Source organism: Culex quinquefasciatus, chromosome 3, assembly GCF_015732765.1.
Source record: "Culex quinquefasciatus strain JHB chromosome 3, VPISU_Cqui_1.0_pri_paternal, whole genome shotgun sequence".
Classification (NCBI taxonomy): domain Eukaryota; kingdom Metazoa; phylum Arthropoda; class Insecta; order Diptera; family Culicidae; genus Culex; species Culex quinquefasciatus.
This window is the reverse complement of record NC_051863.1, coordinates 12443493-12471000: the sequence shown is the minus strand read 5'-3', so window position 1 is coordinate 12471000 and position 27508 is coordinate 12443493. Positions and strand designations below refer to the sequence as shown.

The 27508-nt window shown below is 32.3% G+C and overlaps 4 protein-coding genes and 1 long non-coding RNA gene across 5 annotated transcripts; 2 read left to right on the top strand and 3 right to left on the bottom strand.

Annotated features, from left to right (window-relative positions):
* The first annotated feature begins 50 nt into the window (after nt 1-50).
* On the top strand, nt 51-10534 carry LOC6052876 (transmembrane protein 104 homolog). The gene is made up of 3 exons (XM_001869029.2): nt 51-278; nt 343-1856; nt 10083-10534. The coding sequence occupies exons 1-2, from the start codon at nt 243-245 to the stop codon at nt 1828-1830; spliced, it is 1524 nt and encodes a 507-aa protein (XP_001869064.2). The 5' UTR covers nt 51-242; the 3' UTR covers nt 1831-1856; nt 10083-10534.
* Nucleotides 10535-10598: 64 nt separating this feature from the next.
* LOC6052878 (general transcription and DNA repair factor IIH helicase subunit XPD) lies at nt 10599-19542 on the bottom strand. Its single transcript, XM_038262173.1, has 6 exons — nt 19408-19542; nt 17451-18163; nt 17292-17388; nt 16569-17232; nt 10974-11500; nt 10599-10914 (listed from the first exon to the last, which is right to left on the bottom strand). The coding sequence occupies exons 1-6, from the start codon at nt 19410-19412 to the stop codon at nt 10644-10646; spliced, it is 2277 nt and encodes a 758-aa protein (XP_038118101.1). The 5' UTR covers nt 19413-19542; the 3' UTR covers nt 10599-10643.
* A 732-nt stretch (nt 19543-20274) lies between these two features.
* LOC6052879 (beta-1,3-galactosyltransferase brn) lies at nt 20275-24542 on the top strand. The gene is made up of 3 exons (XM_038264487.1): nt 20275-20575; nt 20630-21654; nt 23809-24542. The coding sequence occupies exons 2-3, from the start codon at nt 20642-20644 to the stop codon at nt 24002-24004; spliced, it is 1209 nt and encodes a 402-aa protein (XP_038120415.1). The 5' UTR covers nt 20275-20575; nt 20630-20641; the 3' UTR covers nt 24005-24542.
* On the bottom strand, nt 24368-25106 carry LOC6052880. The gene is made up of 3 exons (XM_001869026.2): nt 25023-25106; nt 24911-24988; nt 24368-24850 (listed from the first exon to the last, which is right to left on the bottom strand). The coding sequence occupies exons 2-3, from the start codon at nt 24935-24937 to the stop codon at nt 24548-24550; spliced, it is 330 nt and encodes a 109-aa protein (XP_001869061.1). The 5' UTR covers nt 24938-24988; nt 25023-25106; the 3' UTR covers nt 24368-24547.
* A 1003-nt stretch (nt 25107-26109) lies between these two features.
* Nucleotides 26110-26817, bottom strand: LOC119770402. The gene is made up of 5 exons (XR_005278803.1): nt 26639-26817; nt 26500-26576; nt 26372-26437; nt 26236-26311; nt 26110-26176 (listed from the first exon to the last, which is right to left on the bottom strand). It is a non-coding gene; the product is annotated as an uncharacterized LOC119770402 (long non-coding RNA).
* Between the last annotated feature and the right edge of the window lie 691 nt (nt 26818-27508).

Genomic DNA, 27508 nt, shown 5'->3' with positions numbered 1-27508 from the left:
CGACGCAACCCTCTTTGACGTCGACGTCGCAGCTTTTTGTTTTCATATCTCACCACCAACACCACCCACTCTGACGACGACGTCAATCTCCTTTGTTTAGTGTTGTGTTGAACGAAAAGTCGAATGCGCAACAGAACCAGGAGTGTCGATCGTTTCTTGCTGATTTAGCAGATATTTCTTGGTGATTCATTATAGTTTGTGGAGCGTGCAGCAGTAGCGAATGAGAAGCAGCCCCCAATGATATGCCTCGAAGTGCCCAAGAGGAGTTCCCGACCTGGGTGAGTCTTGAAAAAAGTGGGCCGCGGAAGTGTTTGTGATTCATGGCGATTGTTTTTCCTTCAGGTCGGATTCGTGTTTATCTTCAATTTGATCGTTGGAACCGGAGCGTTGACGCTCCCTTCCGCCTTCAGTCACGCGGGATGGCTTCTGGGCTCGGTGTTGATTGTGGTGCTGGCCTTTGCCAGTTACATGACCGTGACTTTCGTGATAGAGACGATGGCCTGTGCGAATGCGATCCAGAACTGGAAGCGGCTGCAGTTCCTCAAGCGGGACCGCGTCCTGGAGCACGATGAGGACAGCAACGTGGAAACGATGACGGAACCGTTGCTGGTCGGTGGTGCTGGTTCCGGCTCGGCGGTGGACGATAATCTGACGGACGCGAGCGTGGAGCACATGCCGTTGAACATAATGTACTGCCGGAACCAGTATTACAGCCTGTCGAGCAAGATTGAGCTGGGGGAGATGGCCAATCTGTTCTTTGGACGGGTTGGACGGTTTTTGTTTTACTTTTGTCTGGCAGTTTATCTGTACGGAGACTTGAGCATCTACTCGGCAGCCGTGGCTAAAAGCCTGCGGGATGTTATATGTGTTCACAACCACTCGAGCAACGACACCGACGGTGACGACGTGACGATCCGCTGCTGGGAAGACAGCGCCCTTTCGCGGTTTGACACGTACCGCCTCTGTTTGATCGCGTTCATCGGCGTGCTCGGCCCGTTTGCGTTCTTCAACGTGCAGAAGACCAAATATCTCCAACTGGTGACGGTTCTGTTCCGTTGGTTGGCCTTCACCGTGATGATTAGCATTGCCGTGCATCGCCTCTTTGCTGCGCAGTCCTCCCAAGATCCACCAATCATCCCCAAGCGGGCCGACGTCAACGGTATTCCGTACCTGATCGGCACCTGCATCTACTCGTTCATGTGCCATCACTCACTGCCCAGTCTGCTGACGCCGATCGCCAACAAGCGCAAGCTCAAATCGCTCATCTCGGCCGACTACGGACTCATCGCCGCGTTCTACCTCTCACTGGCCCTCACCGGAATATTCGCGTTCGCCGACATCAAGGACCTGTACACGCTCAACTTTGTCCCCAACTCGGACCAGGACAGCGGCTTCCTCAAAGCGATCGAGTACTTCCTCGCGCTCTTCCCCGTCTTCACCCTGTCCGCCAGCTTCCCGATCATCGCCATCACCCTGCGCAGCAACCTCCAGACGCTCTTCCTCGACACGACCCAACTCGAGTCGTACAACTTCTTCCTGCGGCGCGTCTTCTTCCCCCTCCTCGCCATTCTACCCCCCATCGTGATCTGCTTCTTCACCGAGAGTGTCATCTCGCTCGTCGGTTTCACCGGATGTTACGCCGGAACCGGAATCCAGTACCTCATCCCGGTGTTTTTGGTCTACTCGGCGCGGCGCACGTGCGAGGCCATGATCGGCCGCGGCATCATCAACGACTTCCGGAGCCCGTTCAAGGGCAACTTTTGGCTGGTGGCGATCGTCAGCTGGACTGCGACGTGCCTCGTGCTCGTCACGATCGATCTCATGAAGTGAGCGGAAGGCCGCGCGGGTGTGGGCAGGTGAGTTTGAATAATTTATTTCTTGTTTTGTTTTATAATTTCATTTAAATTTAAAACTAGACAAGCAAAGTTTTCTTTCAGAAAACCTCAAAAACGTCTTAGAAATTATTAAAAAATTATTCTGTTGTTGAAAAATGCTACAATTCCTTTAGTGTCCCAGTCAAGGTAGTTAATCGATAAAATTATCGTCTAACGATAACAATAATCTATCGTTAACGTTGTTTCGATAATTTTATCAGCGATAATCTTATCGTCGGTAATGGACCTGTAATTTAAAAAACTCTTTCTAAAATCGACTTAATTCAACCATATCATGTTAAGTTTACAATGCTTTCACGAACTGGGATGGAATAAACGCAAAAAAAATCATTTTCGCTCGCGAACTTTGTTCACCCGCGAAAGAGAGCGGAGGCGAAACACGCAAAAGAAAATCGCTCCCGAATATCAATCTGTTGAAGATTTTGTGAATTTCCTTTTGCTTGCACACATTGACAGGTCATTTTTCGATGTCGCAGGGTTGTTACGGACGGCGCGGATCGCGCGGATGGCGCGCGCAATTTTGAAAATGTTTGTTTGTATTTTCTTAGTACGAAACGTCGAAAAATGAAGATAAAGATTATGTAGATTTTTTTTTTATATGTTATGATGTAATGATGATGAGTAATGATTTTTAATTTTATTTATTTTTAATTTTATACTGGATTTATTCAATTTTTTATTTTGTAAATCAAATATTACAAACTTTTCCCTAAGATATAGACATTAGAATGTGTAACAAAAACTATTATTGGGACTTGTTCTGGTAGGCGCCAAATATGAGCTTGATTGGATGCTGGCCTCCACTTTCGAATTTTGGAATGGAATTGATACGGTAGAAATATTTTTTTCTAAATTTAAACATTCTTGGCGAAAATAAAAAGATCAGAACATTCCAAATTCAACGCTTCAGAAATTCAAAAAATCGAAAAAAATTGTTGTAATAGTTTTTATAATAACAAAAAAAAATCAAAATACTTATTAATTTTTTTTTTCGAAATTTCTAAAATTGTAATTTAAAAAATCTGAAATTTCGAAATTCAAAATTTTAGCAGTCTGAAATTCAAAATACAAAAAATTTGGGTAATCGAAAATTTGAAGATTTAAAAAAATCAAAATTAAAAAGTCAAAATTGAAAAACTGAAAAATATCAAATTCAAAACAATATAGAAAAAAATCTCAAATCTAAAATGATTTTAGTATCCTTAAGCTTATAAATTCTAAAATTCTTAAATTCTAAAATCCTAAATTCTTTAATTTTTAAATTGTTAAATTGTTAAATTCTTAAATTCTTAAATTCTTAAATTCTTTAATTCTTAAATTCCTAAATTCTTAAATTCTTAAATTCTTAAATTCTTAAATTCTTAAATTCTTAAATTCTTAAATTCTTAAATTCTTAAATTCTTAAATTCTTAAATTCTTAAATTTTTGAATTCTTAAATTCTTAAATTCCTAAATTCTTAAATTCTTAAATTCTTAAATTCTTAAATTCTTAAATTCTTAAATTCTTAAATTCTTAAATTCTTAAATTCTTAAATTCTTAAATTCTTAAATTCTTAAATTCTTAAATTCTTAAATTATTAAATTCCTAAATTCTTAAATTCCTAAATTCTTAATTTCTTAAATTCTAAAAAACCTTAAATTCTAAAATTCTAAAATTCTAAAATTATTAAATTCTAAAATTCTTAAATTCTTAAATTCTTAAATTCCCAAATTCTTAAATTCTTAAATTCTTAAATTCTTAAATTCTTAAATTCTTAAATTCTTCAATTCTTAAATTCTTAAATTCTTAAATTCTTAAATTCTTAAATTCCTAAATTCTTAAATTCTTAAATTCTCAAATTCTTAAATTCTTAAATTCTTAAATTCTTAAATTCTTAAATTTTTAAATTCTTAAATTCTTAAATTCTTAAATTCTTAAATTCTTAAATTCTTAAATTCTTAAATTCTCAAATTCTTAAATTCTTAATTTCTTAAATTCTTAAATTCCTAAATTCTTAAATTCTTAAATTCTTAAATTCTTAAATTCTTAAATTCTTAAATTCTTAAATTCTTAAATTCTTAAATTCTTAAATTCTTAAATTCTTAAATTCTTAAATTCTTAAATTCTTAAATTCTTAAATTCTTAAATTCTTAAATTCTTAAATTCTTAAATTCTTAAATTCTTAAATTCTTAAATTCTTAAATTCTTAAATTCTTAAATTCTTAAATTCTTAAATTCTTAAATTCTTAAATTCTTAAATTCTTAAATTCTTAAATTCTTAAATTCTTAAATTCTTAAATTCTTAAATTCTTAAATTCTTAAATTCTTAAATTCTTAAATTCTTAAATTCTTAAATTCTTAAATTCTTAAATTTAAATTCTTAATTCTTAAATTCTAAAATTCTTAAATTCTTAAATTATTAAATTCCTAAATTCTTAAATTCTTAAATTCTTAATTTCTTAAATTCTAAAAAAAACCTTAAATTCTAAAATTCTAAAATTCTAAAATTCTAAAATTCTAAAATTATTAAATTCTTAAATTCTTAAATTCTTAAATTCTTAAATTCTTAAATTCTTAAATTCTTAAATTCTTAAATTCTTAAATTCTTAAATTCTTAAATTCTTAAATTCTTAAATTCTTAAATTCTTAAATTCTTAAATTCTTAAATTCTTAAATTCTTAAATTCTTAAATTCTTAAATTCTTAAATTCTTAAATTCTTAAATTCTTAAATTCTTAAATTCTTAAATTCTTAAATTCTTAAATTCTTAAATTCTAAAATTCTTAAATTCTTAAATTATTAAATTCCTAAATTCTTAAATTCTTAAATTCTTAATTTCTTAAATTCTAAAAAAAACCTTAAATTCTAAAATTCTAAAATTCTAAAATTCTAAAATTCTAAAATTATTAAATTCTAAAATTCTTAAATTCTTAAATTCTTAAATTCCTAAATTCTTAAATTCTTAAATTCTAAAATTCTTAAATTCTTAAATTCTTAAATTCTTAAATTCTTAAATTCTTAAATTCTTAAATTCTTAAATTCTTAAATTCTTAAATTCTTAAATTCTTAAATTATTAAATTCCTAAATTCTTAAATTCCTAAATTCTTAATTTCTTAAATTCTAAAAAACCTTAAATTCTAAAATTCTAAAATTCTAAAATTCTAAAATTATTAAATTCTTAAATTCTTAAATTCCCAAATTCTTAAATTCTTAAATTCTTAAATTCTTAAATTCTTAAATTCTTAAATTCTTAAATTCTTAAATTCTTAAATTCTTAAATTCTTAAATTCTTAAATTCTTAAATTATTAAATTCCTAAATTCTTAAATTCCTAAATTCTTAATTTCTTAAATTCTAAAAAACCTTAAATTCTAAAATTCTAAAATTCTAAAATTCTAAAATTATTAAATTCTTAAATTCTTAAATTCCCAAATTCTTAAATTCTTAAATTCTTAAATTCTTAAATTCTTAAATTCTTAAATTCTTAAATTCTTAAATTCTTAAATTCTTAAATTCTTAAATTCTTAAATTCTTAAATTCTTAAATTCTTAAATTCTTAAATTCTTAAATTCTTAAATTATTAAATTCTTAAATTATTAAATTCCTAAATTCTTTAATTCCTAAATTCTTAATTTCTTAAATTCTATAAAACCTTAAATTCTAAAATTCTAAAATTCTAAAATTATTAAATTCTAAAATTCTTAAATTCTTAAATTCTTAAATTCCCAAATTCTTAAATTCTTAAATTCTTAAATTCTTAAATTCTTAAATTCTTAAATTCTTAAATTCTTAAATTCTTAAATTCTTAAATTCTTAAATTCTTAAATTCTTAAATTCTTAAATTCTTAAATTCTTAAATTCTTAAATTCTTAAATTCTTAAATTCTTAAATTCTTAAATTCTTAAATTCTTAAATTTTTTAATTCTTAAATTCTTAAATTCTTAAATTCTTAAATTCTTAAATTCTTAAATTCTTAAATTCTTAAATTCTTAAATTCTTAAATTCTTAAATTCTTAAATTCTTAAATTCTCAAATTCTTAAATTTTTAATTTCTTAAATTCTTAAATTCCTAAATTCTTAAATTCTTAAATTCTTAAATTCTTAAATTCTTAAATTCTTAAATTCTTAAATTCTTAAATTCTTAAATTCTTAAATTCTTAAATTCTTAAATTCTTAAATTCTTAAATTCTTAAATTCTTAAATTCTTAAATTATTAAATTCCTAAATTCTTAAATTCCTAAATTCTTAATTTCTTAAATTCTAAAAAAACCTTAAATTCTAAAATTCTAAAATTCTAAAATTATTAAATTCTAAAATTCTTAAATTCTTGAATTCTTAAATTCCCAAATTCTTAAATTCTTAAATTCTTAAATTCTTAAATTCTTAAATTCTTAAATTCTTAAATTCTTAAATTCTTAAATTCTTAAATTCTTAAATTCTTAAATTCTTAAATTCTTAAATTCTTAAATTCTTAAATTCTTAAATTCTTAAATTCTTAAATTCTTAAATTCTTAAATTCTTAAATTCTTAAATTCTTAAATTCTTAAATTCTTAAATTCTTAAATTCTTAAATTCTTAAATTCTTAAATTCTTAAATTCTTAAATTCTTAAATTTTTAAATTCTTAAATTCTTAAATTCTTAAATTCTTAAATTCTTAAATTCTTAAATTCTTAAATTCTTAAATTCTTAAATTCTTAAATTCTTAAATTCTCAAATTCTTAAATTCTTAATTTATTAAATTCTTAAATTCCTAAATTCTTAAATTCTTAAATTCTTAAATTCTTAAATTCTTAAATTCTTAAATTCTTAAATTCTTAAATTCTTAAATTCTTAAATTCTTAAATTCTTAAATTCTTAAATTCTTAAATTCTTAAATTCTTAAATTCTTAAATTCTTAAATTCTTAAATTCTTAAATTCTTAAATTCTTAATTCTTAAATTCTTAAATTCTTAAATTCTTAAATTCTTAAATTCTTAAATTCTTAAATTCTTAAATTCTTAAATTCTTAAATTCTTAAATTCTTAAATTCTTAAATTCTTAAATTCTTAAATTCTTAAATTCTTAAATTCTTAATTTCTTAAATTCTTAAATTCTTAAATTCTTAAATTCTTAAATTCTTAAATTCTTAAATTCTTAAATTCTTAAATTCTTAAATTCTTAAATTCTTAAATTCTTAAATTCTTAAATTCTTAAATTCTTAAATTCTTAAATTCTTAAATTCTTAAATTCTTAAATTCTTAAATTCTTAAATTCCTAAATTCTTAAAATCTTAAATTCTTAAATTCTTAAATTCTTAAATTCTTAAATTCTTAAATTCTTAAATTCTTAAATTCTTAAATTCTTAAATTCTTAAATTCTTAAATTCTTAAATTCTTAAATTCTTAAATTCTTAAATTCTTAAATTCTTAAATTCTTAAATTCTTAAATTCTTAAATTCTTAAATTCGTAAATTCTTAAATTCTTATATTCTTAAATTCTTAAATTCTAAAATTCTAAAATTCTTATTTTTTTTATTTTTAAATTCTTAGTTCTTAAGTTCTTGAACTCCACAATTTTTGAAGTCCTATTTTATACATAGTCCTATTTTATACATAAAATAGGACTTCAAAAATTGTGGAGTTCAAGAACTTAAGAACTAAGAATTTAAAAATAAAAAAATTTAAGAGTTTTAGAATTTTAGAATTTTAGAATTGAAGAATTTAAGAATTACAAGAGATTTTGAAATTATGAGAAGACATTATTCGAAGTATCAGAAATTAAATTTCTTTCGGGGTGGAATTTTAGCGAAGATTTTGGATTACAAACTGTATAAAAAATCTTAGATTTTTAATATTTAGACTTTCGAAATTTAATATTTTATCATATTATAATTTTAGATTTTGGTTTAATTTTGAGGTTATATTTTTGAAGTTAAATTTTTAAGTTTTTAAATATTGTATTTTCTATTTTGAAGATTTTTTTTCATGTCCCTTGCCATGACCGTCTCTTGAGGATTTTTTTTAATGGATTTATTGCTTTCATTCATTTGGAGCCTTTAACCATAAAACGAATTTTTTTTTATCAAATACTTTCTGAATTAGTTTTTCTTCATTAAAAAATAAAATTTCTTAAATGTTGGTCGCGATATTTTTTTATCTGGCGTGGATTTTGCGCGGTTTCGGATTTTAGGTCGGCGCGGATCTGGCGCGGATTTTTTTTCGACTCTTCCGTAACAACCCTGGATGTGTGACGTTACACCTGCAAATGTAGTAGTGAAATAGAAGTTCCGCCGAATATAATCAAAAAGATGATTTTTTGAGTTTCCTTTTACCGATCTTTCGTGAGCGAGAGAGGAGAGCCATGTTTCGTACCGATTTTTTTTCTCTTGATGAGCGTCAACAGAACTTCTTTTGAGGATGATTCTTTCATCGCTGTTCACGAAGAATATATTTTTTGAAAATGTAGTTAGTTTCAAAGTATAAACACTCGAAATTGTTCACAAAATACCGGATTTTTTTTTCGAAAATGCTCGAATTGCCATAATTAGCAAAGTTTTCTATGCTTTTTCACTTCAAATTTTCAAAATTTGCAATATGGGTACTAAACGAAGCGAAATTTTGCATGCTTCAAACATGCATAAAAATTTTGTAAGCTTCATATAAAATTTTGCTTCGTTACCCAAGTCTCACTGCATTTTTCGGGATAATCTTACAAATTGATTGCGTAAATATATTGAAATCTGTATTTTGAGAAGGACTTGTCTAACTTTTGAGGTATAAAAGGACCCCCGAAAAAAATAAATCTCGTCTTTTTTTTTGCAATTCAAAAATATTTTGTAAACGAAAAGCACCCCTGCAAAAACTATTTTCGCAAATCTCTTTGAATTCTGCATTTTTTTTTTATTCGTCTTTTTGGCGTCTTGTTCGGATTGCATGTTGCTGAGATACTAACTCTTAAAGTTTATAAATTTTGGAATAATGAGTTTTTCTCGGTGTCGTTTAAAAACCCCTCTTTATTCAAATGACGATAAATCGAAAAATATTGGTTCAACTTTCAATGTTAAAAATGAAACGATGTTGATTTTCGAAACTTTTTTTTATCAAGCATTTGAGAAGAGCTAAAAACACTAACTTTTTTTTAAACACACTTTTTTTTAAATTTAATATTCTATTTAATTATTTTAAATTTTACTAAGCATCATTGGTTGTGATTAATATTTAAGAAAACAAGTTATAAAAAAACTAAGCAAAAAATTTAAAATAAAAAAAATTAAAAAAAAAACTATGTTTAATATTTTTTTAAATATTTTTCAATTTTTTGAAAAAAAAAAACTACTGAAAAATGCTGTATAAATTGTTAATGTCGAAGGTTATTTTTACATTTTTTCACTCCTTAGTACCAGTAAACTCTCTCCCCACTTCGAATAAATCAGCTGTTGAAAGGTAGTCCATATCTCAGCTCAGGATAACAACTACACCAATGTAATTGTTAAAGTAACCTAATAAATGAAATGAAAAAAATATTAATGCTTCTGGAAGTGATGGTCCAAGAATTCAAAATTTGTTAAAAGTCTGAAAGCTATCAATTGATTATCTCTGCTTCCGAGAGTATATCTTGTGAGATCTCTTCTTGTGTCTTGTGATTCTCAGCGATGTCATTCTCTCTCTATCACTCCTCCCCTTTTCCTCGACTATGCGCTCTCACCGCTGAGTCTCTCAATCTCTCCGAAAAGTGCAACCAAGCCGGTTAAACTGCGCCTGCAACATTGGTTTTGTGGCGGCCTTTGAGGTTAACACGAAATCGTGTTCGGCGCTGAGAGTTTCAATAAGGGGAGAAGAGCAGTTTTAATTGGGGCATGAGTATTCTGGATTTATAGTTATAGTTGCTGAGAGCTGATATTTTGACATTTTAACAACACTGCACAAAAATTAACGTTATTTAATGTATCCTAAATATGTGTAGTTTAATAATTGAAAAATAAGAGTTAAATTGAAAGCGTATTTTATTGAACGCAATTGTACAATCGATTGTCAATTATACAGAATACATTCTTTAACCACTATTTGTAGTTTCGTACGGTATGTCCACGCATCCTTCTTGCCCAACGCAGCAGGGCTTTGTGATACATTTCGGGTGTTCTCGGATGTACAGCAATTTGTAAAAGAAACATCAAGTTTAAAATTATCAAAACAAAAATGATGAAATTAATTTCGTTTCCTTTTTTTCAGAATCTCCTCGCCATCTTGAAAAACTTAAAGAATGCAAAATACAACGGAATTCCGCCGCCTCCTGCGATAATAATAGTGAAAAAAATAATAAACTGAAGAAAGTAAGCTCTAAGAAGATGAGAACGCACGAGACTGAATGTGTGCGATGACGCAGCAAAGAGGCGTAAATAATTTTTGTAGAATTTTGCTTTAGATTTTTTTTGCCGGGTTATTAAAACATTTCTGGGTAGATAAATTTGCATGAGTTCGTTTTTGAACAAATTCCAATTGCTGGTCAAAATATTAGTTTGTTTAGTACTGAATAAAATTTTCGTGAATGTATTTTTATTTTTTCGTTTTTTTTTTAAATGATTTGGTGTGAACGAGAGACAAATAATGTGGCGCAAATTAAAAATAAAGAGAAGAACCTATTTTACAATATTTACTAGTTTACAGACAACCACTTAAGAAAACGACACAATAATCAAAAAAGAAAGAAAATCATCTGAATGTACTTGAAATAAAACAATGTAAACGTTAATAAGAGAAGAAAAAAAAACTTTTTATTGACCAACTTCACTGCTATCCCTGGGCTTGCTTTTCGAGCTTTTCCTTCTCGATCGACGTCAGCTGCTCGAGCGTCAGCAGCGACACGCCCAGCTGATCTTCGCGCGTAAATGGTTGGGCCATCTGGCGGAGCCACCGTTTGGCCAGCTGCATCGCCTCCTCCGTGCTCAGGTTGCTGTAGTTGTCCGTCAGGTGCTCCTGGATCCACTTGGGCAGCTTACCGCGTTTGTCCTGCCGGCTGAAGCGCTTGTCCGCGAAGATCATGATGCCGTAGTCGGTTTTACCGCTGGAAAGGGGAAGCAGATTAGTTTGGTTGAAGAATGCTGAACAAGAGTTGAACCTTACCGAATGGCACGTCCCACGCACTGAGCCGCGTGCCGCAACGCGTCAAACGTCAGGAAGTCATTCTCCCGGATCTGGAACTGGTCCCGCAGATAGTCCAACCGCGCCTTCAGAATCCTACTCTGCGTGTAAACATAAGGAATGCCAAACATCAGCACCGCTCGCCCCAAATGATGGTCAAAATCAACGCCCTCGGACACGCGACCCCGCGCCACCGCCAGCAGAACCGCCCCGCGGCCACACTCGCACGCCTTCACGTAGTTCATCAGCGCGTACGACGTCTCGGCGTTGTCCTGCGTCTCGATGAACAGCAGCTTGTACCGCAGCAACGTGTCGATTATGCCCTGGTCGTACCACGACGCCACCACCGATTCCAGGTAGAGATAGGACGTGAAGAAGCACACGATCCCATCCGGGACGGTTTTGGCCGTTTCCACCAGCAGCTGGCCGTAGTTGCGCGTGACGGCGGTGTCCTCGCGCGACTCGAACTTGGACGAGATGGCCACCTGGTCGTTGCCGCGGGTGACGATCTGCGAGGGGAAATTCAATAAGACATGGTGTCGAATCAAAATCAGATAAAAAAACTATTTCTAGATTTTTGTACAAAAAATTAAACGAGTTATAATTTTTTGTACAAAAAAAAGGGTTTATTTTAACTCAATTTTATTTCCTGTTTTCATTGCATCCGTACATACAAGAAAACTGCTGAAATATTTTGGGATTAAATCAAGCAATCAAAACATTTCAAAATTTAAGGATTTCTGATTTTTTTCAAATTTTGATGATTGTTTTTTTTTTTTAATTTCAGGGTTGTTACGGAAAAGTCGAAAAAAAATCTGCGCCAGATCCGCGCCGACCCCAAAACTCAATACACGCGAAATCCGCGCCAAAAAAGAATAATACAGCAAACATTTGGATCAGTACCGTTGATCAGTTGTGGATTCATATCCCACCTGCACCAAGTGAAACTTTTTTGCCATTTCTGAAACAATATTTGCATTTTTTGTAACATTTTAAATATCGTTGCTTTAAAAACAAGTTCAGGAAAAAAAAGGTAAATTCAAAAATTTAAAAAATTTAAAACCACAAAATAAATCACCAAATTATAAAATCTATGGATTTTGCACTTGATAATTCTCGCCAAAATTTTACTCTGGAAAATCGAAACACGAAATTTCAATTATTTTCTTCTCTTAATTTTAATAACTAAATTATGACTTCGAAAAAGATCTGAACAAAGAAAATTCGCAATTCGCAATTCGCAATTTTCAGTGTAAGAACGGGCCTTGACCGATCTTATGCACCAGGTTCCCGACGAACACGCACTGCCCTTACACCTACATCTCACCCTTGCTCTGAGTCAGTACGAGCAGCACGCTAGAACACGCTTTGAGTGTTCGTGCCAGGCATGCACACCTTCTTTTCCGGTTACGCATTTTAACTCGGCCGGGGGTGGTACATTACGTAGGGTTTGATGTAAGTATAAGCGCCTAACCATTTATAGTGTGCCTATCAACTTTCATTAAAGCAAAAAAATGTTTTATTTTTAGTTTGAATTCAAAAACTTATTGTTATTTACTGTGTATTGTTTTCTCCTGAAATCTCCCCTATTGTTGAGTCTGTTTATCTGTGGCTATTTCTTTTGTCGCGGTGTTTTGTTACAATTTTTGGTCCTAAGCATGTTACAAAAGTTTACCAAAAATACAATAGTAATATTTGTGTTAATTCTTTGATCACTCCAAAAATTGAGTAAGGGCTCGAACCTCATTTGTTTGAAGAAAATGGTGAAGATTGAAAACAATGGACAGTGAAAAAAAATATACTATTTGAAGAATCAATAGTAAAAGAAAGATAGTAATTTATGAAGTAGATAAAGAAATTAACAATAATTAATAAATAGAGATAACAAACAAGCTTAGATTGTATTGAGGGCAATTTATAGGGCAAATGAAAAATTATTCAAATAGATAAATAAAGAAAAGGCAGATGATAACAAAATTGACATCGCTGCCAAATTAAGGGAAAGCAGAAAGTATGTTACAGCAGCATCAATTGGTAAAATAGAGTGAAAAATCGTTGAGAAATAAGAGAATCAAATGAGTAAAATCGAAATCAAATGGAGGATAGTAAACAGAAGCCGCGTTAGAAAATCAGTGAAACAAAATAAACAGAAGATAGGAGGTAGCTGAGAATGAAGAGAAGAGAAACCCCGTTGTGCGATGTTTCAGGTACATCCACAGCAGTTGACTCAACATACTGCGAATCAAAACAATACCGTCTACAATCACAAATTACTTCCCTTTCCCACATTGTCGCGCCCCTTTCTTTTAGCCGTCTCGACTTTGACTTTGGTCAAAGGTTTACGATCCGTTTCCACAGGCCACCAGCTAGGTCATCATGAAAACCAAGCCAACGTGGAGGTAAGAAAATAGGACACTTGCAAGGAACCAGAGCTATACTGTCTTGATCAAGTATGATCTAACAGGACAGGACGGACGTAGTCAGTGACGCTCCTTCCAGGATGTTCCTCGCCTGAGCGTCAACTGAAGAGGTATCATCAGCATCATTCGCACTTGGCCTGCAAAAAAAAAAAAAAAAAAAAAAAATCAGGAAAAATTTAAAAAAATTAAAACCATAAAATAAATCACCAAATTATAAAATCTAGGGATTTTGCACTTGATAAATCTCTGGAAAATTGAAACACGAAATTTCAATTATTTTCTTCTCTTAATTTCAAAAACTAAAATATGACTTCAAAAAAGATCTGAACAAAGAAAATGGCAAAAAATTAAATTAAATAATTTAATGATTTAATAATTTAATAATTTAATAATTTAATAATTTAATAATTTAATAATTTAATAATTTAATAATTTAATAATTTATTAATTTAATAATTTAATAATTTAATAATTTAATAATTTAATAATTTAATAATTTAATAATTTAATAATTTAATAATTTAATAATTTAATAATAATAATTTAATAATTTAATAATTTAATAAATTAATAATTTAATAATTTAATAATTTAATAATTTAATAATTTAATAATTTAATAATTTAATAATTTAATAATTTAATAATTTAATAATTTAATAATTTAATAATTTAATAATTTAATAATTTAATAATTTAATAATTTAATAATTTAATAATTTAATAATTTAATAATTTAATAATTTAAAAATTTAAAAATTTAATAATTTAATAATTTAATTATTTAATAATTTAATAATTTAATAATTTAATAATTTAATAATTTAATAATTTAATAATTTAATAATTTAATAAATTAATAATTTAATAATTTAATAATTTAATTATTTAATAATTTAATAATTTAATAATTTAATTATTTAATAATTTAATAATTGAATAATTTAATAATTTAATAATTTAATAATTTATTAATTTAGTAATTTAATAATTTAATTATTTAAAAATTTAAAAATTTAATAATTTAATAATTTAACAATTTAACAATTTAATAATTTATTAATTTGGTAATTTAACAATTTAATAATTAAATAATTAAATAATTTAATAATTTAATAATTTAACAATTTAACAATTTAACAATTTAACAATTTAATAATTTAATAATTTAATAATTTATTAATTTGGTAATTTAACAATTTAATAATTAAATAATTTAATAATTTAATAATTTAATAATTTAATAATTTATTTATTTAGTAATTTATTAATTTAAAAATTTAATAATTTAAAAATTTATTAATTTATTAATTTAATAATTTAATAACTTAAAAATTTAAGAATTTAATAATTTAATAATTTAATAATTTAATAGTTTACTAATCTAATATTTTAATTATTTAATAATTTTATAATTTAAAAATTTAATAATTTAAAAATTCAAAAAATTTTAAAATTTAAAAATTTAAAAATTTAGTAATTTAATAATTTAATAATTTCATAATTTCATAACTTAATAATTTCATAATTTAATAATTTAATAATTTAATAATTTAATAATTTAATAATTTAATAATTTAATAATTTCATAATTTCATAATCTTTCTTTAAGACTTTCTAAAAAAATAAAATTAAAAAAAATCATTGTAATAATTTAATAATTTAATAATTTAATAATTTAATAATTTAATAATTTAATAATTTAATAATCTAATAATTTAATAATTTAATAATTTAATAATTTAATAATTTAATAATTTAATAATTTAATAATTTAATAATTTAATAATTTAATAATTTAATAATTTAATATTTTAATATTTTAATAATTTAATAATTTAATATTTTTTTTATTTAATAATTTAATAACATAATAATTTAATAATTTCATAATCTTTCTTTAAAACTTTCTAAAAAAATAAAATTAAAAAAAATCATTATAATATTTCGTAATCTTTCAATTTAATAATTCGTACTTTTTAAGGTTTTTTGAATCTGTATGTTTTGGCAATTTTGAATTATTAATTCTATTTTTTTATTATTTGAATATGTAAATTCTGAAATTTCAAATTGTTGAATTCCAGATATCTCATTTATTTAAAATTTTAACATTTATTTCGCTTGCTAAGTGGATTTCATCATGATGTGATAATTGGGAGTAGAATCAATTTTCCTGAATCAGAGTGACAACAGAATTTTTCATTTTTTCAATAAACCAAAAATTTAAAAATTTCAATTTTTATATTTAAAAAACTTAGAAAATCTAAAAAGTTTCACAGCTTCAAATTTTTGAAATTCTGTAATTAATCGAATTTTGTTATTTTGGTTTTAATAAAATTGTTATTAATATGAATTGTTAAGCAGATGTTTTCAAAACAATAAGTTGTAATGTTATGTTAAATTTATATTACAAATCTCAATACATTTTAAAAAAATCGCTCATTGAAGATTATTTCGAAGTTTCGTTTTAAGAATAAAAACAATCAATAATTTTTGGAAGAAAATTTTCTTCGTTAACAACATCTTAGAAATTGATGTTCTTGCACTCAACGAAACAGATTGAATTAATTTAATTCCTAATAATATTTTCGTTTGTAATTTGAAAGAAATTCTATCGTTCTTAATAGAGGTGGGCAAAACCGCTCTTTTTGAGGAGCCGCTCATTTTCGTGGGTCTCGTGGCGCAGGGGTAGCGGCTTCGGCTGCCGATCCCGATGATGCTATGAGACGCGGGTTCGATTCCCGCCTTATCCACTGAGCTTCTATCGGATGGTGAAGTAAAAACGTCGGTCCCGGTTTCTCCTGTCTCGTCAGAGGCGCTGGAGCAGAAATCCCACGTTAGAGGAAGGCCATGCCCCGGGGGGCGTAGTGCCAATAGTTTCGTTTCATTTTCGTTCACTCATTTTCGCTCTTTTGAACGGCTCTTTCGCTCTTTTTCAAAATATGAATGAAAAGGATATTTTTTAAGAATAGTGTGGTTTCTATAGCTATTGCACATTGGAACTATATAAATTATTAAAAAAAAAACTAAACACTAAACAAAAATTGTGCAAACTTTCGATTTCATAGATTTTTGCAACCTTAAATAACCAGTATCTGAAAAAATCCAGGATTGCAGGAATCGATTTCTGTTATTTTTCAAAAAAGGATCAAACTCACCATCGGCAGCAGACACGGCCTGGCCAGCGTCATCGTGAACGAACTCATCACCACCGGCTCAAAGTCCAAGATCTTCGGGTACATGTCCATCGGCGAGAGCGTTCCCGACGTAATCACAACGCTCTGGAAGCGCTGAAAGATCGGCTTCATCGCGATCGACGAGTCCATGCAGCTCAGGTGCATGATCGGATTCGACACCGTCGGCGTTTTATCGTCAAACGGTTCGATAATAATCGTAAACCCTTTCGTGTAGCTCGACACCAGCGTAGCGAACGACGTAATCACCGTTAGCGGACCGAACTCGGTCAGGTCCGTAATCTCCAGCGTGCGCAGCAGCGACGACAGTCGTTCCGCACAAAACCTTAGCGGTTTCCGCTCGATGCAAACCTTCTGCTGGATGTCCTTCAGAAAGCCGGCTGGACTCTCTTGAACGACGTGCTGCACGCGAAGGCGCGACTTGATGTACTCGATGAAGCGCTTCAGGAAGCTGAGGAAGTGATCGGCGTTGCGGATGTTCCCGGGGACGACCTCTTTGAGGATTTCCGACGGGAGAGCCGGGTTGGCGAGGACCATGTCCGTCTCGCGCTGCATCGCAGCGTCCTTGAGACCCTGTACCAGCCGGAGGTACTCGTCGTTGAGCCGTCGCCGGTCGTCGTCCTTCATTCTAAGGGAGAGAAATGTTGAGATGAAATTTAAAAAGTCAAACATTTAGTTCTAACTCACTCTGCGACGTATTTCTCCAGCGTGTGCACTCCAGTCGTACTTTTCTCGATCAATCGACGGTTGATCTTGACGCTCATTGAGTCCACGCAGACGTTGTCTGTAGATAAATAACGAGCGATCAATTAAAACTTAGCAATCGCTCAAGAACTCCGTCCTCACCAATGTTGTGCGCCTCGTCGCAAACCACGACCGACTCGCGGGCCAGCTCCTTCGAGACCACCTCGGCAATCTTCGGATCCAGCAGGTAGTGGTAGCTGTACACGACCACGTGCGCCTGGTTGATCGCGAAGCGCGACATAAAGTACGGACACCAGTTGCGCTCGCGTCCAAACTCTTTCATGTCGTCGATCGAGTAGACCCCAGGAGGGAGCGTCGTTTCCTTGCCCTCCGCCTGGAAGCCCTCAAAGTACTGACAGATGGGCACGGAGTCGTCGGTTGCGGCCCGATCTCGCACGTAGCTCGCCGTCATGCCGTAGCACTTGGCGTCCACGATCTTGCCGTCGCGCTCCTTGCTGACCTCCGAGTGGATGCACATGTTCTTACGAGAGGACAGCACCAACCCGGTGATGTTGGGCATCACGCCAGTTTGCTTTTCGTAGTAGTTCATCAGATGTTTCAACTCAGCGATGACCTTTTCGATTTCGGGCACCGTACGCGAGCAGTAGATCAGCTTGCGTACGATGTGCGGGTTCTCCATGATGTACGCCACGATCAGCGAAAGCAGCGTCGTGGTTTTGCCCGTTCCCGAGGGCATCTCCAGCAGGCAGTGGCCCTTGGCGTCGAAGGTGCGCTTAAGTTCGAGCATGTACGCATACTGCTCCGGGTAGATGTACTCGTACGGGAAGTACACCAGCAGACCGTCGACGCTTATCCTGGGAAAGGTTTAGGAATGCTTAATAATTTCAAACCATTGTTTTTTTAAAGTAACACTTAAAAAAAATATGTTTAAAACTGGATCACAGCCAATGTCTATCAATTGATCATCAGCTTACCGAGAAGCTTTTTGCATTTCATGTTTACAACACTGATAATTTGTTTAACTCACACTGATTTCACATTTATGATTTACAAGGTACCTCAGGAAAATTAAAAAAAAAAAAGGTTTAGCTGCATTTATGTGCTTTCAGAAAAAAGCAACACACCATTCCAATCAGATTTAAAAATCTTGAAAGATATCTCCGATAGATAGTGTACTTTTTGATAAGATACATTGGATAACCGTTGAAAAACAGTTTATGTTTCATTCCAAATGAACCGTTTCCCAACAAAACCGATCCTCTCCGGAACACCCTTGTGCCCAAGAGCTTCTCGTTGTTGAGACCATCGAACCAGGTGCAAGGAGTCCTGAAATTCGTTAACTTGGTCGAGTGTGGCAAGAAGTGTCGCTATTTGGTCCACACATAACCGGCCACATAGGAATCCTGCTGCTGTCGAAAAGTTTCGTCGATCTTCGATTTGATTCTGCACAAGATCACTTTTCAGAGAAGCTTCAGAACTATGCACTGCAGCATGATGCTACTCCTGTTGTCGCAGTTGTAAAGGGGAAACTTTACTAAAATGCCCTGCATCCAGTCGGCCGGAAAAGTCCCGGTGGCCCAGATTTTGCTAAATAGCCGATGCAGCATCCAGGCTGCCAGCTGGGCGTTATAGCTTTGAGCATTTCTGCGGAGATCCGATCTATCCCTGGCGCTATTCCGGACTTCATACACCTTACGATTTCCTCAAACTCTCTCAGCGTAGCGATGCCTCTGTGTTCTTTTGTACTAAACTTGCTGGGTTGGTTAGAGTCAAACCATCGGGGTTTCAGTGTAGTTAGGATAAACGACCCAATCCAGGTTTTTAAGCGAAGATGGCGTTCGAATGGTGAACGTCCCAAATGTCAAAATCACGCAGTGGTACCAACATTACGAAAAAAGTGTGCCATGTATGACAGCCACATTCAATTTTCTATTGTTGGTACTACTGCGCGATTTTGACGTTTGGGACGTTCACCATTCGAACGCCATCTTCGCTTAAAAACCTGGATTAGATTTTTGAGCAATGTGCTGCCTCTAGTGTTTTGAGAACCTTCTTGTACAAATATTAAAGTTCCCAGCTTACAAACAGAATAAATCACCTCATTTTTAAAGATTTTAGTGCATCAAAGGCTCCAAAACTTTAACTTAAATGTGAGATTCACGACACAACACACCGCAAAACGTGTTTTGTTTACAATCAACTAAAATTTTGACGTTTCTCTCGGAGACCGGCCGAGCACAGTGCTGCCAGTCCAACTCCGACAAAATTTAATTCGACGGTAACATTTCAAAAGGCATCATGTACATCTTGACACTTTCTGGGTTATTGCATATTCTTAAAGTACTCCTAATAAGCTACCTCTCCACCAAAAATGAGCAAAAGTTACTTCAGTAAAGTCTGTTTAATCATGATTTTAAATAAAGTAACATAAACAAAATCTCTGCCATCAGCAGTCCCTGTTTATATAGCCCTGTCAACCTGTCAAACAAAAGACTACTTGAACCTCGTGACGAAAAAAAAGCAACATGAACAAAGCGCCATGTACATTCGGCGAAGAAAAACGAATCATAACAAAGCACCCCCCTCAATGACAGCAGGGTGATATAGACGTTGGTGATTTCAAAAGGAGTTATGTTTGTTTTTCTCAAATAAAATTACGGAAATAATGTTTTATTGAATTTGGATGATCAAGTATCAATAAAAGTAACGTTTTTCATCGTTTGTTATCATTAGAACATCTTATTTTGCTCTTATATTAAAATGGGAATTGAAAATGGATGCTCAACATTCAAATGCGTTTTTCTCAAAACGCATGGTTTGTACATGATGCTTTTTGAAATGTTGGCGTCGAATTGTCTAAATTTGTTTTTTGTTGTGGTCGTTCAGCACCACCCTCAATGAAGTAAAAAAACGTAAACAACCCCGGGCTGGGTGGTGGGTGTGAGAGGATTGTGTGGGTGGGATGGGAGAACTGTCAGAAAAAGTTTCAAAATTTTCAGACAAACAGGTTGTGAATCACATTGCGGGCAGGATTTTTGGTTTTCCGGACAAGATTTTCACTGAATTTCAACGCTAATTGGCTGTTTTGTTGTAAATTAAGGTTGAGTTCGTGGTTTGTTGGTTTAGTTTGTTGGTAAAGTGCGATTATTCAGTCAGATATGCGTGTTTTGCGGTTTTAAAGTGCACTAATTAAATTACCAAAATTATGTAAGGGAAAACAGTGTTGTTATTGAAGTTTGCAGCATTTCACAACAAGTCCTTTAAAGGTAAATTGTGTTATTTAAGGGTTTGTTTGTTATTAACAAGTTAATTTCCTTCAGAAAACAGTCAGAATGCTTCCCCGGATCTGCATCAAGTTCAAGCTCAAGTACGTGGCCTCGGCGGTGCTGGCCCTGCTCACGCTCGATTACTTTGGCGCGTTCACACACATGTTCGAGGCGGATTTCGAGCAAACGTTCAGCTATCCCCTCGAGGGGGACATCCTGTCGTACGTGTACCAGCTGCGGCATGGCCAGCGTCCGGCGGTGGAGCCCATCAACGGGTACAACTTCTCGTACATCACCGACTGCCAGCACAAGTGTCGCGAGGACGACCGGATGATTGCGCCGCGGCTGGTCTTCATCGTGAAGTCCGCCATGGAGAACTTCGACCGCCGGGTTGCGATCCGCAAAAGCTGGGGCTGGGAGAAGCGCTTTTCCGACGTTAAGATCCGGACGGTGTTCGTGCTGGGACGGCCGGCCGTTCCGAACCGGAGACTGCAGTCGCTGATTGATTTGGAGTACGCAAACTATCGGGACATTGTCCAGGGTGACTTTGTCGACGCGTACTTCAACAACACGATCAAAACCATGATGGGCTTCCGCTGGGCCGTCAGCTACTGTCCGCGTGCCAAGTTTTACATGTTCGCCGACGACGACTTTTACGTGTCGTCGAAAAATTTGCTCAAGTACGTCCGCAACCCGGTCAACTATCCGGAGTACCTGGAGGAAACGGACGAAGCCCTGCGCAAGCTGGCCCGCCGCCTCAGCCAAACCACCGTCAACAACTCGAGCTCGAGCGACAAGAGCGTCGAAGAACCAGTCTCGAGCACGAACGGAACGAACCACCGGAGGGAGAAGCGACAAATCCTCAACATGGACATGGAGCTGCCGAGCGACGTGAAGCTGTTTTCCGGGTTTGTGTTCCGGTCGGCGCCGCACCGCCATCGCAGCAGCAAGTGGTACGTCTCGCTGGACGAGTACCCGTGGCACATGTGGCCCACGTACGTGACGGCCGGGGCGTTCCTGGTGTCGCACGAGGCGCTGTTCGAGATGTACTACGTCAGCATGTACACGAAGCATTTTCGGTAAGTTGGTTAAACCCGAGGTTAAACCAGAGGGCCTAAAATTATCATTTTTAAATTGTCTGGCAGAAAATTAAAAGATTGAAAAATCTATCATTTAATTTTATTCTACAGTTTTTATTAAATAGGTCCTATAAACATATGGAACACAATAGCTTATTGGACCTTTTTTTTAACTATCAATTTTAATTTAAAAATCGGCCGTTGCAAATATTTTTCTGTCCCAAATTAAAAAAAGGGAAAATAATGAAATTCAAACTTCAAAAAAAAAAAACAATAATTTATTTATTTATTTTGAAATTCAAAATTTAGAATGTTTGGAACATCCGAAATTCAACAATTTTTTTTAAATGGCTTCAGAAAATCAGATCTTTTTGATGTCATATTTTAGGCTAGAAAAAAAATCTTTGATTTTTTATTATTTTATTGTAGATTTTTTTTGATTTATCCATTTTTTTATTTTTAAAAATTATAATTTCATAGATGTTTCCAGCATTACGATGTATTTGAATTTCAGATGTTCTGAACTATCTCAATTTTAATTTTTTGAATTTAAAAGTTCAAAATTTTGTATTATTTATTTTTTTAGATTTTTAAAACATTTTTATATTCTTTTTTTATTTTTGAATTTATGATTTTTTGAATTTCTTAAAGGTTTGATTAGTAAAATAGCCATGTTTAGAATTTTATTTTTGTATTTATTTATTTCTTAGTTTTAGAAAAAAAAATCTGAATTTCAATTTAAAAAAAAATCAGTTATTGATAAATTATTAAACAGTGTTAAATTATAATAAATGTTGTAAATTAAATAAATTAAATTGATTAAATAAATTTGATAAATATTATAAATAAAATATATTATATAAATTAAACAAATTAAAAAAAATAAATAAGCTAAATTAATTAAATAAATAAAATAAATTAAATAAATTAAATAAATTAAGTAAATTAAATAAATTCAATAAATTAAATAAATTAAATAAATTAAATGGATTAAATAAATTAAATAAATTAAATACATTAAATAAATTAAATGAATTAAATAAATTAAATAAATTAAGTAAATTTAATAAATTGAATAAATTGAATAAATACAATCAATTAAATCAATTAAATAAATGAAATGAATAAAATAAATTGAATAAATTTATTAAATAAAATAAATTGAATAAATTAAATAAATCGAGCGTTTAGAATCACTTTTAGCATGTTAGAAGTGTTTTAAATTTCTCTTGTATTTAAAAATCTCCCCCGACCAGAGCCGAGCGAGGGACAACAATTTTGAAAAATATTTGCAATAAATTAAATTAATTTAATAAATTCAATAAATCTAATTAATTTAATAATTTCAATAAATTTAATTAATTCAATAAATTAAGTAAATTTAATAAATAATTCAAGAATTTAAAAATTTAAGAATTTAAGAATTTAAGAATTTACGAATTTAAGAATTTACGAATTTAAAAATTTAAGAATTAACGAATTTAAGAATTTAAGAATTTAAGAACTTAAGAACTTAAGAATTTACGAATTTAAGAATTTAAGAATTTAATAATTTAAGAATTTAAGAATTTAAGAATTTAAGAATTTAAAAATTTAAGAATTTAAGAATTTCAGAATTCAAGAATTTAAGAATTTAAGAATTTAAGAATTTAAGAATTTAAGAATTTAAGAATTTAAGAATTTAAGAATTTAAGAATTTAAGAATTTAAGAATTTAAGAATTTAAGAATTTAAGAATTTAAGAATTTAAGAATTTAAGAATTTAAGAATTTAAGAATTTAAGAATTTAAGAATTTAAGAATTTAAGAATTTAAGAATTTAGGAATTTAAGAATTTAAAAATTTAGGAATTTAATAATTTTAGGATTTACTACCTGAAGAATTTAAAAATTTAAGTTTTTTTATTCAGACATTTAAGAATTGAAGGATTTTTGAATTTAAGGATTTTCATTTTAGAAATTTCACAATTAAAAAAATATTTAAAAGTATTGAATAAAAAAAATCATTATTTCTGGATTTACTTTTTTAGAATTTTGGAATTTGTGATTTTTGTCACGAAAAAAAAAAATCGCAACATTTCTTGATCGCGCCGGCTTTCAATTTCCGTATTTAGCTCTGTGTTTTTTTTAAATAATCATTCCCCTCCCTCTAACCAGCTTCGACGACATCTACCTCGGCATAGTGGCGCTCAAGGCCGGCATCGAGCCGCTCCACTCGGAGGAATTCTACTTCCACAAGGCGCCCTTCCTCGGCCCACAGAGCTACAAGTACGTGCTGGCCTCCCACGGCTACGACAGCCCGGAGGAGCTGGTCAAGATCTGGAACGAGGTGCGGGCCGCCGGTTATGCCTAAGAAGAATTGCAAAAAGTCAGGAAACCAAGTGAATTGAAGCGAGATGATCCCACTGAGACGAAACGCTGGGCTAGCAAATTGATGCATTTTTTTTCTGTGTTTTTTTAGTCAACGACATATTTAGGGTGTAACGAGGTGTAAGTTTTTGATAGCAAGTTCTCTCTTATCAGTAAAACAGACTTAAGGATTATCGGTAGCAGTGTAGAATAGCGAGAACATCGATTTAGAGAGCTTTCTTCGAGAAAAAAAAACGAGTCAGTTTTCAGACTTCCACTTAGACTGATGTGTGATAAAGGCGTCGCAGAACTAGAGAAGACATTTTCGTAGGAACTTAAACTAATAATATCAAAGAATTAACGAGCATTTTTCAAGTTCATACCAAAACTAAGTAGGATTTTTGTATTTATTCTCGATTCAAAGTTGGTTAGTGTGAATATGTGCCTATTTTGCTAATTAATTAGAAGGTTCGTTATTCTAAGTTATCATTGAATTGTAGGGAAAAATTATTCATAATGAAATAAACAACCATTCAACCAAATCATCCTACGTCGCCTCCTGCTTCATCTCCCGCTCCCCGTCCTTTTTCACCGACATCAGCAGGATGTGCATCGTGTCCACGACCTTACTATATCCGGCCTCGGTGTCCGCCAGTTTGGCTTCTTGCTCGTGCAGCTTGCGGCGGTTCTGCTCCAGCGATTCGTCCAGCGAGTCGAGCTGTCGCTGCAGGTTGCCGATTTCCGTCTGAAGCGCGAGCCGTTCCTGCTGCTGGGTGGCCACCCGGTCGGCCAGCTTCTGGCGCTGGGTTCGCAGCTGCGAGAGGCATTTGACCATGTCCTGGTTGTGGGCCTGTTTGGAGGTAGAATTGTTCATAATTAACTTAAAATTTGAATTTAGGTTGTTAATCACCTGAAGGCGAGCGGCGGCTTCAAACATTGTGATTTTTATATTTGACCAAAACTACACAGTACAAGCTAGGTATTTCCTTCAAACAAACAACAATAATTACAATAAAATTTACAATATTTAGCAGAAACGATTTTAACGGAAAAAATGTTTGCTTGAGAAGGAACGTAAACAAACGCGAGTGAAATTCCGACACTTTTGACAGTTGGTTGCACAAAAACAAGCAACTCCGACAAAATCGATGAAAGGATGATCATCACAGACAAACAGACGTAGGTATTGACATTTTATTTTTTTCCAAGATAAATTCAAATTTAAATATTGCTTATTGCGAGATAAAGGAGATAATTGCCGCCTAACTGCCGCAGTGTAAAAATCAGCAAGTTGAACTGAAATTCTACGTTGATTTGGCTGTCAACTTGGTTTGTTTTGAATATTTTCCAAAAAGTCAGCTGAAAACTCAAGGCAACCATTGGCAACAGCCAAAAATGTGTTCTGCGGTTGTCATGCGGCTGTCATGCGACCATTATCTTGCGGTCGTATCACCGCGCGTGAACTTCAATTATTAACGCCCGCAGTAATATTTAAAAAATCTAATAAATTGTAAAAATAATAAAAAATTCTTAAGTAATGGCCAAAAAACATTCTTTAGGCCTCAAACTAGGTCTCAAAGGTTGTTTCGAAAATTTACTCTAGAACTATCGTTTAAAAACTTTAAAAACCAATTTGAATCCAGGTTTTTAAGCGAAGATGGCGTTCAAATCGAGGTTCAAATGGCGAACGTCCGAAATGTCAAAATCGCGCAGTAGCACCAACATTAGGAAAAAATGTGGCTGTCATGCCATGGCACACTTTTTTCGTAATGTTGGTACCACTGCGTGATTTTGACATTTCTGGCGTTCACCTTTCGAACGCCATTTTCGCTTAAAAACCTGGATGCGAGTTTAAATGCCTTTTTCTCAAGGTTTTTCTTCTAAATAAAATAAAAATAAAAACAAGGTACAACATTTCCGTAAAAAAAATTGTTGGAAAATGCATTGATTTAAACGTAATCGTGATCGCAGCCATAGTTGATTTAATCGTCACCGTCAACAGAGGCGTTGATCAACGCGTTGATTATTTATCGATAATGTGGCGTTCTTTTATAGTTTTCTAGAGTTTTATGAGGGAATAACGTTTTTTCATAAATGTATTTTTTACGAGAAGTGGTCAAGTAACAGAGTTTTCCACAAATTTGAATCCGTTTATTTTGACGTGATTAAATTTTCCCTACAAATACAAATTCAGTTGATCAGTCCAGCGTTAGGGAAAAGTTTGAACGAACTTACGTGTATGCCCTTTATAACCGTTCAACGGCCGGAATGCATGCACTGACGGTAGGTCCAACAGCGAGGTTGTGGCTTACTGTTAGAACAATAGATTTGCTTGTAGCTCTTGTTTAGGGATTGAATTTAGAGAAATTACCTTAATATTTATACTTTTATAAGCCGTTCATCGGCTGGGATGCCTCGCACGAGGGGAATTCAATTTCTGCGAGGACGATAGTATAAATGTGAGGGCGCAAAAATCAACAAATCTAGCCTAATCGTTACCTAATTATTGCGCTCGATCTACGGGGATCATATTAGCGTGGCGCACAATTTGTTCTGGGGTACAACGCGCAGTAGGGCTAGAATGGGGGTCAATAATATAAGTACCGCAGCGTGTACAACATATAGTATGCTTTTTCACCTGCGATCGTAAATTTAGGTCACTGGCATGCACAATATTCTACGATCTTAGTCCAGCTTTTAACAGCGCGTCCTCGGTGCAGTACTTTGTAGATACAATAGAAGCTATTACAAAGGCCTACTCATTTCAAGTTCAAGATCACTTCTTATTCCTACTATTTCTCTTCTTTCGCTATTGCCGATGCGTATGATAACGATCCCTCTGGTGGTACTGGGTGTGGCCCATCACTCTAGAGCTGCGTTCTATTTTTCTGTAACCTCGGGCGAAGAGTTCGGCGGTTTGTAATGGAGGCTACGTCGCCAGATGACGTAACAGTATTGATTAATTTAATTTAATTTACATAATTCTTTAATTTTAAAATTCTTAGATTATTAAATTTTTAAATTTTTAGCTGATAAATTCTTTAATGTAGCCAGAAGATCAGACAATTTTGGAGTCAAATTTTAGGTTCGAAACGAATTTTGTTGAAATGGGTAAACTCTTTGCAGCAACGGTTAGTGTTACGCAGCTCAAAGCTGAAATAATTCATTTTTATTTAGTTCACTGTTTTCATTGTTTTTAAACTAGACTTACATTTAGTTTCCCTTAGCCCGTTTGCTCGATATGCACGGCAATTTTTGATGGTGACCAAATTGACCCAGCCTACGGTGATCGTGTGAACAAAGATTGTTGAGTGGTCTGTTTTGACCGAATTCAAATTAAATGTACCTTGATGTTTACGCCTTATACAGTTCTTTTTGCCCTCGTTCGTACGCAACCTGTCGATTTGTACCGCTTGGACGTTCTATATATAATTTAGAAGTAGGATTAGCAAATATTTCAGGTCTAACCTAGCCGAGCGTGGAAAGGAATTTTACCCGGGAATCAGAG

Excerpts from the sequence above, each read along its gene's own strand:
- LOC6052879 (XM_038264487.1), top strand. The coding sequence starts at position 20,642 with ATGCTTCCCCGGATCTGCATCAAGTTCAAGCTCAAGTACGTGGCCTCG. Across the intron at positions 21,655-23,808 it reads ATGTACACGAAGCATTTTCG|CTTCGACGACATCTACCTCG; the intron begins GTAAGTTGGTTA and ends CCCTCTAACCAG.
- LOC6052876 (XM_001869029.2), top strand. The coding sequence starts at position 243 with ATGCCTCGAAGTGCCCAAGAGGAGTTCCCGACCTGG. Across the intron at positions 279-342 it reads AAGAGGAGTTCCCGACCTGG|GTCGGATTCGTGTTTATCTT; the intron begins GTGAGTCTTGAA and ends TTTTTCCTTCAG.
- LOC6052878 (XM_038262173.1), bottom strand. Across the intron at positions 17,389-17,450 it reads CGACGAGGCGCACAACATTG|ACAACGTCTGCGTGGACTCA; the intron begins GTGAGGACGGAG and ends ATTTATCTACAG. Across the intron at positions 11,501-16,568 it reads GGCCGTGTCTGCTGCCGATG|ATCGTCACCCGCGGCAACGA; the intron begins GTGAGTTTGATC and ends TTCCCCTCGCAG.
- LOC6052880 (XM_001869026.2), bottom strand. The coding sequence starts at position 24,937 with ATGTTTGAAGCCGCCGCTCGCCTTCAG. Across the intron at positions 24,851-24,910 it reads AAGCCGCCGCTCGCCTTCAG|GCCCACAACCAGGACATGGT; the intron begins GTGATTAACAAC and ends ACCTCCAAACAG.